Source organism: Sturnus vulgaris, chromosome 4, assembly GCF_052056855.1.
Source record: "Sturnus vulgaris isolate bStuVul1 chromosome 4, bStuVul1.hap1, whole genome shotgun sequence".
NCBI classification, from domain to species: domain Eukaryota; kingdom Metazoa; phylum Chordata; class Aves; order Passeriformes; family Sturnidae; genus Sturnus; species Sturnus vulgaris.
This window is the reverse complement of record NC_142246.1, coordinates 26,169,521-26,182,768: the sequence shown is the minus strand read 5'-3', so window position 1 is coordinate 26,182,768 and position 13,248 is coordinate 26,169,521. Positions and strand designations below refer to the sequence as shown.

General features: G+C 44.1%; 2 protein-coding genes across 2 annotated transcripts in view; one reads left to right on the top strand and one right to left on the bottom strand.

Annotated features, from left to right (window-relative positions):
* Positions 1 to 7,340, top strand: part of SCFD2 (sec1 family domain containing 2) — a 189,267-nt gene extending 181,927 nt beyond the window's left edge. Inside the window, exons 8-9 of the mRNA XM_014873410.2 lie at positions 1,795 to 1,914; positions 5,652 to 7,340. Of these exons, the coding sequence (XP_014728896.2) occupies positions 1,795 to 1,914; positions 5,652 to 5,744 (213 nt within the window). The 3' untranslated portion in view covers positions 5,745 to 7,340. The remainder of the gene's footprint in view (positions 1 to 1,794; positions 1,915 to 5,651) is intronic.
* Positions 7,341 to 8,600: 1,260 nt separating this feature from the next.
* Positions 8,601 to 12,481, bottom strand: RASL11B (RAS like family 11 member B). The gene is made up of 4 exons (XM_014873411.2): positions 12,262 to 12,481; positions 12,113 to 12,169; positions 11,005 to 11,081; positions 8,601 to 10,193 (listed from the first exon to the last, which is right to left on the bottom strand). The coding sequence occupies exons 1-4, from the start codon at positions 12,383 to 12,385 to the stop codon at positions 9,726 to 9,728; spliced, it is 726 nt and encodes a 241-aa protein (XP_014728897.1). The 5' UTR covers positions 12,386 to 12,481; the 3' UTR covers positions 8,601 to 9,725.
* Between the last annotated feature and the right edge of the window lie 767 nt (positions 12,482 to 13,248).

Below are 13,248 nucleotides of genomic sequence, written 5' to 3'. Positions count from 1 at the left end.
ACTGAAGGAAATGATTTGTCAAGATATTTTCTCTTTAGCATTACTCTGAAAACTCATGTTTTCTGATTTTTATACTGGGTGTTCTTTCAGTGTGCCCAGTGTTATGCATGCATGTTTATTTTGAGTTTATTTTTGCTAGGAAAGATATTAAGAATCATAGAATCCTACAATCACAGAATATTCTGAGTTGGAATGAACTGAGAAGGATTATCGAGTCCAGCTCCTGGCACTGCACAGCACCATTCCCAAGTACCATACCATGTGTCCAAGGGTATTATCCAGGCAGGCATGGTGTGACCACTTTCCTGGCAAGCCTGTTCCAGTGCCCTGGAATTGTAATATATATGCTATCTGTGCCATCAGCTCAGTGAAGATGGCCAGAAATGTCAGGGTGAGTAAGAGAATAAATACCCGGTATGCAAATACTCAGCTTGCTAATACATCTGTCTAAGGCTTTTGTACTAGTTTCAGACACTCAGGAATTCAAGAGCTCCTTGCCTGGGGAGCAGCACTGAACAAGGGAGCCCCATGTAACCAAAGCCAGCTAGCCTGGAGAGAGAGCATGGCATCTCCCTGTGATTCAAAAGGAAGAGTCTTGCTGAAGGTTACCAGGCAGAAAGGCTGACAGACCTGCAGGGTGAAAAAGTGCCAAAAGACTGAATATAGGAAAGCCACAATATCAAAAAGAAGAGCTGTACTCCAGGAGCTGGAGCCACATGGATCAAAGCAAGCTTCTGTGGTGGGGAAGGCAAAAGAACCCTGCTCTGCCCAAGCATGGCTCAACATCACTTTCATTCTGTCGAGTGAATGCTGTTAAAAGGCTACACTCATGCAAGGAAAGGAGGCAAAGGGTCTAAAAAGGAATTAAACCATTTTGTCACTTTCAGAGCCAAACATTTGGAGTGTTTCATGCTCCAGGGTGATGTGACAAGAGGAATTGCATGGGCTCTGTTGACATCCCTCCCAAAGAATGGATTAAGGTAGTGTCAGAGGAGTGTGTTTTCTCAAGAAGGAAACAGTTTGCTAGGAAACAGCAAAGTCAGCAAACTTCTAGAAGAGGCTAAGAGGAAACTGATGTAAAGCATCACCTTCATGTTTAAAATTAAAATACAGTTTTATAAAGTCCTAACTGAAGTGGGATGTTTGTGCCATTTTAAAGATAATTGGGAAAAATTAAACAGATATTTTCTTGGAGCTAAATATTCTGTTAGTTAAAGGCAGTCATAGAAACATTGAAAGCTCTGAATTGAAACAAGCTCTAAACTGATTTTATACTACAATGGACTTGATTTATTTTTACTGGATGAATTGTAAAAGATTATTCAGTGCACCAGTGAAAACACATTGCATAAAATTCTTTTCCATGTTGACCTCAGGCAGGGATTTCAGCATGTTTAGGCTGGACTCCTTGCTTCTACTGGGTAGCAATTTACCCCTCATTCCTTAAAGTCTCCTGTGTATGTAAACATCCACCCAAGTACTCTCCTCCCACTCTGGGAAAGGGAGGAAAGTAATGAAGAAGGAATGGAGGGAGAAACCCTGAGACTTCAGGAGAAACTACCATAGGTTTCAGTGGAATCCATGGAGATTTTATTTCCCTACAAACAGTGAATTAGTTCTAACTGGGCATCATCCGCATTGATTTCCCTTTCAGCTGCTACAGCATTCCATGAATATTTATTTCTGAGCTTCCTCTTTGGTCTTTCTCTAACCACTTAGGGAGCTGATCACTGATAATCCATAGGTTTAGACCTGGATGAAGCAAGTACAAATAATATTTTCTTCATTTTACAGGTGAATCGCCCTCACCCTGCTGATCATCCTCTTCTGATCATCTTTATGGTCGGAGGAGTGTCAGTCTCCGAGGTCAAAATGGTGAAGGATTTGGTAGCAACACGCAAACCTGGTACCCAGGTAAAAAAACTCTAAGCATTCAGTTCCTATCCAAACAAAAACTAAGAAAATTCATCAAATAGTGTTCCCTATAGCACTGGTACCAAACCTAGAGAAAGCCACAGCCAGATGGATGGGAATGATGTTAGGATTCTGCTGTGAAACATCTGTAGGCAACAAGTATTCAGCACCAAGGGTCTGTTTTTTCAAGTTAGAGTCAGCAATAAAAGTTCAAACTCAGGTTGGAGAGTTCAGAACAGACTGATATTAATTTGAAGTAGCCTCTGTCATGTCTCAAAAGATTAGTTTCTTTGTATTCTTTATAAACAGAAACATTTGCAGTCCAAAAAGCTTCAGGGTCCCTGGCAGTGCATCTACAGGACACAGTGCAGGGATACTCAGGAGTCTGGGTGTCACCTAGTGACTTTCCAGTGGTAATCCTGTAGGCATGCCACACCTGAATAAACTGAATGAAGGAGGGACAGGATGAGAATGGGTAAGCTCTGGTGGCACCTGAGATGTTAAAAATCATCATTAATTGTGGAGGACCAATCTGGTATCTGTTGAGTACTACAGATACACAGAGTAATACAAAACCTCTAAAGTGCTGTGTAACCAGCTGCATCATAAACATAACTCTGTTTTCCAGGGTGGCTTGTAAACATCTTGTTTTCAATTCCTATGGAAGGCATTTTTGATTAGTGAGAAATCATTAGCAAAATGGAGCCAATCAAAGGCAGAGCAGCCCCTCAGTTTGACATGTGTTTTGCATGTTTCAGTTGTCTTTGCAAGGCAAAGACAGTTTCAAGCTGTATTTTGTAAGATGGAGTACCATTTAGCATGTTGTTTGTTTTTTTTTATCTGATAAGACGTTTCTTCCCCATTAGTCTTCTGCTAATCTCCTCAAAATAGCAAATTAAATTTTTCCTTTTGGAGGGGAATTGAGTTGTGACACACTGATGGACAAGTTAATCCACACACAAAATGTATTAAGACACCCTGAAAGATAAACAGGGGTTAACATCTGATTTGGTTAAGAACTATGCAGGGAGATTTCCAACTGGCTTTCTAGAGGGACTTAAGGCTTGACAGTGGTGACATGGGATCTGGTGATGCTTTGCTTTGGCTTAACCCTGGCAGCAGGTCACCCTCTGAGGCAGATTCCTAAAGCATTTTAAGCTTTTTCTGCATCTTGCCCTTTATCCAAATATGCTGTGTTAGAGATGAAAGAAATTCAGGGGAGAGGCAGAAGGAGGAAGAGAAAGAAGAAACTAAGCAGTTGTGCAAGTCTCTGACAAAAAAAAAAAAAAGTTTGTAAGTTTGTTGGCTTTACCTGGATTTCTGCACTATAGCTGAGAATATGCACCACCTGTTTAGGATTATTCTCTTTTCAAAAAGCCAGGCATTTATCTAACTCAAGCCAGGGTTTAACAGAGCCTTTTTGTGCTGTTCAGGCAGTCTGGTTCAGGCTTCAGGGAAACACTTGGCCTTCCAAGTCCTTTCCAGTCAAACAAAGCACTAACATTTACAATAATTACTGGCTCTTGGAAAAATGGAGAAATGTATAAGTACAAAAATTGAGTAAAATAATTGAAGAAAAACTGACAGGGTGCACTGATTACTTCGGCAACTGCTTGGAGTTGAGGCAAATGACATTTAAATGTGGAATAAGAGACACATGTTTCCATCCACAGAACTGTCTGTATCTGAATGTGAATGACAATTTTATTTCTCATGGAGAAGCACAAAGGAATACAGTGTTGCCTGTGCACCATTTGGTTTTGGATGATAGTAAATATCTCTCCATAACTAGTGAGAAGTATCCTATTTTTGAAGGAAGAAATTACATTTTTTCTGCTTTAATCAGAAGAGTAATAAAGGTGAAAGAGCATGAGAGAATGTTTCCCCCTCCCTTCTCCCAACATGCACAACCATCTAGGTGGTTGTGGCTGAGGCAGGCAGACTGATAAACTCTTTCAGATGCACCTTTAGATGTTAGCTGCATCCTTCCCTGCCTCCTGCTGCGCTGGGGGGAAGCTTCCCATTGGAGTTTAATGGGTCAGGGTGGGAGCTCCTGGCTCTTCCATCTTGGCTGCCACTAGGAAAGGATGGCCCTTCAGGTGAAGTGTGAAAGGTAGGCATGGTGCAAGACAGGGACGGAGTACGGGACAAGGAGAACGTCTGCAAAGGACTGTCCTGAAGAGAACTGCCTGGAGAAGAGATGGACATTATTTATCTGGGCAATTCTCCTCTTCTCTGTAAAAATGAAAGAACAAACATTCACATTTATCCCCCTCAATAAGCCCTTGGAAATACTAGAGGGAAGAAAGTCCTGCTGTATTCAAGCATCTTTTCTGAGACCTTAAAGTTGCAGATCTCATTTTTCTCTCGGGGCTTGCTATTTGTTGTACAAATCCCCTGAGGGAACAGTGGTAGGACTCCAAGAAGAAATTGTTTTTATCTGTCAGTGGCTATTGTTGATGTTTGGCTTGTACACTCAAAAAGCTTTGGTAACGTGTCCCTTCGTGTTTTTCAGAGTTAAGCTGCGTGATAACAAGATGAGCACATACTGTGCTATAGTCTGATTCTCGTGTAACATAAGTAAGACAGTGTCAGCCTTTGGCATCTGCAAGCTACGAGAGTTTTTCAGACTTATGAAGGAAGAGATAATCAGTGTCAGTTTGCTGCAGATTGTGTGGGAGGACAAGGGAAGAGGAGAAGTGAGGGGGAGGCTACCAAAACAGAAGGGATCTTTTCAGTTTCTGAAGTGAAAAGATGAAAGAAAGAACAACAAAAAAAGTTGAAATGCAGCATTACCACATACTTAAGCCACATGAAGGACAGCACAAGGCATTTGATAGCTGCTGCAGTAGATGGACACACAGACATACTCTATTGTTGATGTTTGTGCTTCCTCTCCTTGCTTTTGCGCTGAAGAAGCAAATTCATTTCCAAGTGAGTTAGTATGATTAAATCTGCCCTCAGAACCCTGTCTGCAATCCTGACCATATGGACACTGCTAAACTTGGGGCTCAATAAGAGCAGTGTCCTATGATTTCGACCCTGGGTTAGGTCCTCACAGCAAGAGTGTACATACTCACTGGATAATAGCTTTGCTCTGCAGAGAAGTCTTCACACCACATAATTATATACTGGTTTTCACTTAGGGAAAACAGATACCTGCACCTAGCAGGATGTGTATCATGGTTGTGGTGAGCAATGGTTTCATTCATCACACCCGTCTGGGATTAAAAACTAGAAGGAAACAAAGTGATTACATCTGACAGTGCTCGAGGTTGAGTCTGATGTGCAGAACAGCCTGTGCCTGAAAAGTCGTTTTGGAACAGGGAGTCTGGCTCCCTGCAGCAGGCACTTCTGTGGTGCTCACCTTACCTTCAACTGAGAGGAAACAGGCATCACTCAAATCTGTGCTATAGGAGAGGAAACCTCGGTGCCTAGCAGTAAATGCACTGGCAGTCACAATAAATCACCAGGTAAGATATGGGTAGGAATGTGTCAAAGCACACATTCATTAAGCATACAATACTACCAGTCATTATGCTCCTTAAAGCAATTTAACTACAGTAATTAGTGAGCAGACAGTTTCACTGGACAAGTTGTATTGCCCTGTCAGTAAACACCAGAAACAGATAGCCTGCCTAGAGCTGGCAAAAGCAAGCAGTTACTATCTATGGCTCATTAGCACTGTCTCAATCCCTTTCAGTTTGACTTGTTGCTTCTTATTCCCCTTCTTTCAGGTAATTGTGCTCTCCTCTGTGCTCCTGACACCACACAGTGCTGTTGAGTTGTTGTTTGCCCCAGACCGTCTCCAGCCTGACGTTCATATCTGACAGGGGAGGCTGTGGAGAAGATGAGTGAGTGCCTTGCCTGGAAACATCAAATCCCTGCTCTGTCAATCTTCTCAATAGCCCTCCAAAAACTGATGTGTCAGCTGCTGTAATTACAAGTCCCAGTGAAACTGCTGGGTATCTGGCTGCAAGGGAACATCTGCAGGTCATGGGCAGCTCTTCAAAATGGTCCAATTGTCCAACAACAAATCTCCCCTCCTTGACGATAGCACTGTGCAGTGCTGAATCACTCCCAGCCTCACTCAGCATGGTGAGGGTCATTATTGTTCGTAGTAATTCCCTAGAAAAGGAAAAGCTGAGAACCAGGTGATGCACAATTTGCACTCCCCAAGCAGCACCATTTTTCCTGATGGTTTTGCTGGGCTTGCAGCTGGTGGGAAATGCTGCTGAAGGAGTGAGAGGGAAGCAACATCCACCCTCTGTCATGCTACTTTGCAAAACATGTGCCTTATACAATGTTAACAGCCTCTACTCTTACTTTGTCCCTCACTCCAGAGAGATCATGGAACACAGCCCTGATTTAGCTGGCACAGCAGCTCCCAGCCTGGTGATGCTCTTTCAGCAGGACTGTTAGAGGCAGGGAAGCAGAGAGCCAGACTCAAGGGCTGGGTTACATGGCTGCTTCTCTCTCAGCTTTCCGTTTCCTGCTTTAGTTCCTCCACCCAGAGTACCAGAAGAAAAGACAGTTTCTGATGGCACACTTCTCTGTAGATTTATGCAGGAGGCCATATGGGCTGTGATGGTTTGATGATAACCCCAAAAGAATCTTCCCCTCACATGCATTTAAAAAAGAAAAAGAAAGAACAAAAAAAAAGGGGGGCGTGATCCCATTTTCAAGAGGCCACAGCACAGATTCTTTCTTGAGCTAGATTTCTGAACAGCATGATTAGAAAACAGCTTTTATTTTTAATTTATGATCATGAAAGAGCTGCAATCAAATTCAGTTACGCAATTTTTCTTTATAAAATTTTGCTACAATGTGTGATGAAAGAGGAACAGCCAATAGAGATTTTAATTGCATATAGCACCGAGATTTCCAAATTGCAACATAAAATGGTGGAGCTATAAAGCTGCATCCTCTTGCTTCATCCAAGTAATGCTATGACTACAGCTTATATTGAGATGAGAATGTCAAATTGACATTCACTCTATCATAGCATTCTTTATTATGCCAAAGGAATAGATTAAATGGGAAGTAGTTTTTAAAATTTTGTTCACTAACTAGCATTAATTCTCCTAAATGTTTATAATGTTCTTCAGAAAAGGGTGCATTTCGGTTTAAGTTCAATTTTGAGTGGCTGGAAGGAAACAATGGACTGATTATAAAGCATGGACAATGTCGCCTCTATGGAAGAGAAATTTATAAGAATTACTATAGAATGGAACTTTGTGCTATAAAAAATGAGATGCTATGAGATTGCAATATTAAAAGCTCAAGGAATAGTTTGAATAGAGCAACTGGAAAGCAAGTATCTGGTCTCTTGGTTTTTCTGTCATTCTGTACTGTTAAGTCTTTCTTAGAATATGGTTGTTTTGTAAATTCTGTAATCAATAAAGCAATGCTCTCACAATGCCAAACCTGATCTGTCTTCTCCTTTTCTCCTAGTATGCAGAGCTACACATGCTAGAACTGCATATTCCTGCAACCCCTTTTACTTTTGTGTTATTTGATTGCCCCCAGGAATCTAGGCCTTCTATCTTGGTCCTAGAACATTTCCACATTGCTTGTAGCAGAAAGGCTTGCATGTGTTCAGTGGCCATTGCTGAGCTCAGGTATTCACACCTGAGATGCTGTTGCTTTTCTGAGCTGATGGAGGCTACTGTATTGAGAAGGCAGGGGGTGAGTCTAAGCTGACACTAGTGATCTTGCATTTCCTCTGGGTCAAGTAGCTCCTTTAACTGAGAGACTGGCTTTCCAGGCCCACACACACTTTGGAGGAATCTTCTCAGCCCATGGGGCCACAGCTGTGGTAATTGATGCTGGAACTCAGCCACCATCTCATACTTAAGTACTTGTAGACCAAAACTACAGTGGAGTCTTTCTAGTGACCCTAGTGCAATAGTAAGCTTATTTGTAGGAAATAGCTGTAGCAGCTACATGGACCCTCTGCTTAGGGAAAAGGTCAAGGGATGAGCAATCTCCTGCCAGTTCCATGTGAGTAGAAACAGCACAGAAGGGAGTTGCATGGGCAGGTGCAAGACCACATCAAAGAGTGTCTGAATCCTCTGCCTGCAACACCAAGCAATACTCAAAAGGCAAGAAGAAGTGAAAACATAGAGCTATCCTGTGGAAATTGATTTACTTCTCTATTAATAAGCTAAGCACTATTTGGTATAAGCTTAGAATGGAAGGGCAAGCTCAGTTTTGTTTGCAACTCCAATCCTAAGTCACTTGGCTAGTAACTCATGGTCCAAAAGATTATCATCAGCAGGACCCTGCATCACTTACTGCAGCTGTGTGTTAACAAGTTGAGCCTGTATGGCCATCAGCCTAGTACCAGCACATCCTCCTCAGGAAAGTTTTTAGTAAAGCTACTTTAAACATGAAAAAAGTAGTTGAAGTATTTTTGACAAGTGGAAATTAAGAATCCCATTTTAATTTGAAAGTACTTTGCCTTATTCAGTTCCTGTCCTAAAAGAATTTCTCAAAAGGAAGTTGTAAAGCACTTGTAAGCAAAACCCCTGTGGTTTATGCTAATGATACAACAGAGGCAGGAAAGGACACCTTGATGTTTCTGCAGGGTCTGTTAACTACCTTAAGAAAGCTATTACTTTGTCTCAACATTTGACTGGTTGTTAGTCCTTGTTTCTTATCCCCAAAGAACACACAAGGAAACATGCAATTCAAGAATTTAATGTTGTACCAGGCTGTAAGAATGAAAAGTCCACTCCCTAAGAGGAGTAACTGTACACAAAATAAATAAATTACAGTTTAAACAAAAGCACAACTGGCTTTTTAAAGTGCATGTGTATAAGGCCCTTAGGCTCTGAATTCCATTGGCTCAATATTAAAAAAAAAAAAAAAAAACCTAAGTATTTATATAAATCTGCCATGTGTTTAAGAAGGAAGCGGGTCTGGCTCAGCTCAGAATAAGCCATCAGCTTCATTGCCTGGAGCCAGCCATGCTTCACACCTTTTGCTCTTTTTGTGCCTACCGAACACAGGAGAGACAGAGAGAAAAAAGGATGTCTTAGAATGGCATCTGTACTAGACTATCACTCCACACACATTCCTCAGAAGCTCCATGTTGGATCATTTAGTCTGGGAAGTACTTTTTTAAGAGAGTAAAAGTTGTTTGTAATTAGATATGTTTACACCCTGTGGACAATAGCTTTGCATACAAAGAATATGGTCAAGTTGTCAGCAATAACATGGCTAGTAAAAAATAAATGACCATTGTTTACAGTCTTGATGCTCAGTCTTGTGCACTTACTTTATACTTATTATTACAGAACCATTTGATGTTTGCTTGTTTGTTTTGAAATACACAGAAAAACAGTTCCACTGTGCAATAAAATTAAACAGTTGCATCATGCTGTCCTTCATCCATGTGAGAACAAAACTCAAGTGGTTACTTCTGAACAGGGACTTGCAGTTCAGGACATTTTCCTCCTCAAGCTGAGTTACAGCAAAAAGGTTGTTTCTGCACAAATGAAAGCCAAATCTGTCCAACTGGGGAAAAGGCAAATTGTTTCATTTACCAAAATGTTCCCTCTCCAAATGAAAATACCTGTTCATCAAGTCACATCCTAGAACTTTTTCAGAGTCTTTAGGTTTTTTTTTTTCCCCTTTTCTAATCTGATACTGCTCCTTTTTTAAGCAACTGCTTAAAGACTTCTACCATGAAAAAGGCTACTCAAACCATCCTCCTTTCACAATGCCTTGGATTCTACATGTGCCAGTGTTAAACACCCCAGGTTTCAATCTCAAGCTAAACACTGGGTTGACCCAGGGTTCTGCTGTCAAACAGAAGTGACAGTCCTCACTTTGGCAGACAAAGCTTGCTTAAACCTTCTCTTCAGATCCTGCATGTTAGGTGATTTTGGCCGTGGAATAAGAGAGGTCCTCCTCCTCTCAGGGGTGCTGGTTATTTGCTGTTTATTGACTTCTTTACAGAGGAGATGGAAGGCATTGAAGACGTTATTATAGTTTTCACTGACAGATACTTCATAGAAAGTACAGCCCAGCATATTGGCCAGCTGAAGTCCCTGCTGAGGCTCCACCTCTTTGATGTGCAAGAGATCAGCTTTGTTTGCCACAATGACGACAGGGACCATGTTCCCTGGATGCAGCTGTCGAACGTGATGGTAAAGGTGACTGAGTAGTTCAAAGCTCTTATAGTCAGTGATGGAGAAGACAATCACCAGGGCATCTGCCCAGCGAATGCATCTGTTCAGCTGCTCATTACAATCCAGACTGTGTTCATGGATCTGAAAAATGAATGGTCTCGAATTAGATAGCTGAAGTCATAAAAGATTAAAGGAACTTGTCTTCAAGAGTCTGTAAAGCCAAACAGCATTTTACAGCTTCAGACATATATTTGGATTGCACATAGTAAGTATGAACTTAATCTGAGCATAGCGAATAAATGCAGATGTTGATTCAGCTGCAAAAAGCTGGAATTTAACACTGGAGTTTGCTATACTCAAATGGAAAATTGACCTGAGTAGTTCTGCATGCAGAGAAAGACTTTGTAGTTCCACAGAATGGGAAATTAACTGGCTAGACAGTAAGTCTGGGGAAGCAAAGATATGAGCTGGAAGCATTTAGACCTGGAGTGTTGCCCAGTTCAAAAAGGCAACAATCCAGCATTACTCAGGTCTATACATTCAATACTTTAACTTGTGACACACTAATGAGCACAGCCACAATGTAGCAGACTTCACTCTGTCATACACATTTATAAAGCTTGTTGGGCAGTGGTCATGACATTTTCTCATACACCAGTTTGATTTATTTCTGGGTTTGTGCCTAATGTTCCCAATATACAGGAATGAGGCACTTCAGTAATTCAGCCACTCAAAAGTAATGGGCCTCCAGTGAACAAATGATTCATTGAAACAGTCTCTCAACACAGCTGGCTTGACTGGTTAAAACACAAGTTACCACCTCTCCCACACACAACACCAAACTGAAACAGCAAATTAATTTACAGAAAGACTGTAACAAGATGCTGCATAGAGAGATGCAAGCACACAAACGTTCAGAGCTACTCGGGTAGCATGGGCACATCTAGCTCACCTGAACTCCTGGAGTATCTTGCACTTGGATGGCCAACATCTCTCCATCCACCTGGATGTGCCTGCTGTAGAGATTACCTGACAAGAACACCAACAGGTTCACAAGTACAGTCACCACTACACAGACAAATGTTACTTCTGCTACCTATTAGTTGTGTATGGAAAGTCATATTGCCACTCAAGAAACAAGAAACCAGTGTTACAAGCTTTTTGGGTGTTAATATTTATGATATTACTAGAAACTTGGGATTAAATAATGAATTGACTTGTATTGAAGCCAGGCATTAAATGGTAGGCAACTTGGAACTTAATCACTCTTAAATACTGTCTTATCTCGAATTAGAAAGGTAAAAGTGCAAAATAACCAGCTTTCGCTACACAGAAAAGCTGTTTTCTTGCAATTTAGTATTTCCACGATTTAGCGAAGCTCCCCCTTGGCTGGCCTGTAGGATTTTCTGGATTAGTTGAGGCTTTTTCAAGTAATTTCCTCAGCAGAAGACTGTATATTTTACACAAGCATTAGTTCATACTCCACACTGTACTCACTGAATGAGTTAGGTAATATCACCTCTCCATTTTCACCCTTAAACTGGCCCTGCCTAGCCCATGTAGCTGCTGACACTCGGTTTGCAAAGAACAATACAACAGTAGGTTTACAGAATGTTTTCCTGTCTTAACCAAAAGACTCCTTCAAAAGAGGGGTACTTTCACCACATAAAGCGAATTTTGTCAGGGACCTGCAGTACAGCCCATCTCCCGAGCTGCTGCCACCACAAGCCGCATGTGGCTGTGTCCGGCGTGCCCCTTTCCGAGGGCTGCGAGCAGACCGGGGAGGGGAGCGGCTCTCAGGGAGCCAAAAGCCGCGGAACCCTGGGGGTTCGCCCGCTGGCAGCACCTGCCGAGCGCCCCGCGGTCCCGGGGGAGCGAGCTCTGCCCTTCCCACCTGCCTCGGGTTTGCACACTCTCTCTCAGGGCTTGCACTCCGCGCCCCCCGGCCCAGGCACCCTCAGGGGAGGCACCCGGCGGCGGCAAAGCGCTCCCTCCGCCCCGCCGCACCCCTGCCCGACCTCCATCCCGGCGGGAACAAAGCCGCGCCGCCGCCCGCCTACCTGCGTTCCGCTCATAGTCGCCGATGAACCGCCGGGTGAGGAACCGCACCACGAGCGCTGCGGGCAGGCACAGACAGGCACCATTAGCCGCGCTCCGCCGCCGCCAGCCCCCCACCCGCCTCGCCCCGGCCGCTGCCCCCTGCCCTCACCTGTCTTGCCCACGCCGCTGCCCCCCACCACCGCGATCTTGACGAGGCGGGGCCGGGCGGTGGCGGGGCCGTCGCCGCCGGGCGCGCACTCGGCGATGGTGCACATGCTCTGCGTCAGGCGCATCCCGTCCGCGACCCGCGCCCGCCGCTGCCACCGCTGCGCCCCCGGCCCTTTTCTCGCCCCCGCGTCCCGCCCCGGACCCCGGCGGCCACTCAGAGAGCCCGAGCACCGCCCCGACACGCCCCGAAACACGCCCCGAAACACGCTCCGAGCCGCGCCCCAAACCGCGCTCCGCCCATGCCGGGCAGGCTGAGCTGCTGCGGGGGGCGCGGCGGAGCCCGAGCCCCGGGTGGGGAAGGATGTCAGAAATGAGGAGTCTGTGTCTGTGTGTGACCTTCCTGCTCTTCAGGGGTCAAACACCCGCAGCGAGCGTTTGCGAAGATCTCAGCGCCGTCTTCTTCCAAAGTCCCGGCAGGCTGACTGAAAGGCGCGTGGGTCCATAAAGGCTCCGCCACCCCCCTGCGTCCCCGGCGGTCCACATCGGTCCTGTGGCTGTCGGTCTGGGTTGCACTTGCTGTCCCACACCTCCCGCCACCCACTTCTGGATGCCCTGCCTTGCCCTGCCTTGCCTTGCATTGCCATGAGAGGTGAGAGCAGACTCCGAACCACGCCTGGCACTGAGCAGTGCTGGGTACAATAGAGGAGCTGCTCTCCTTGCCAGCCAGCAGCCCAACACCAGAGTTGATGGTAGATTGATTATCTTTGTGAGTCGTGGGTGTATTGTAAGGCTACTAAGGTCATGGGGGGGTGGGGGGGAATTGTTTCATGGGTGCAGTTTAAAACAAATAGATGGGTAAAACAGATTTATAGAACGGTATTCTAAGTCAAAAGGGGAAAAAGTAATAGACACAAGTAGAAATAGAAATAAATCAACAAGGCTGAAGGACTCAAGGACTTGAATACAAAGAAAATACTGAATTTCTTTA

Coding starts and splice junctions, on each gene's coding strand:
- RASL11B (XM_014873411.2), bottom strand. CDS start 12,385: ATGCGCCTGACGCAGAGCATGTGCACCATCGCCGAGTGCGCGCCCGGC. Junction 11,082..12,112: donor CGACTATGAGCGGAACGCAG/GTAGGCGGGCGG, acceptor TGTTCTTGTCAG/GTAATCTCTACAGCAGGCAC. Junction 10,194..11,004: donor AAGATACTCCAGGAGTTCAG/GTGAGCTAGATG, acceptor TTCATTTTTCAG/ATCCATGAACACAGTCTGGA.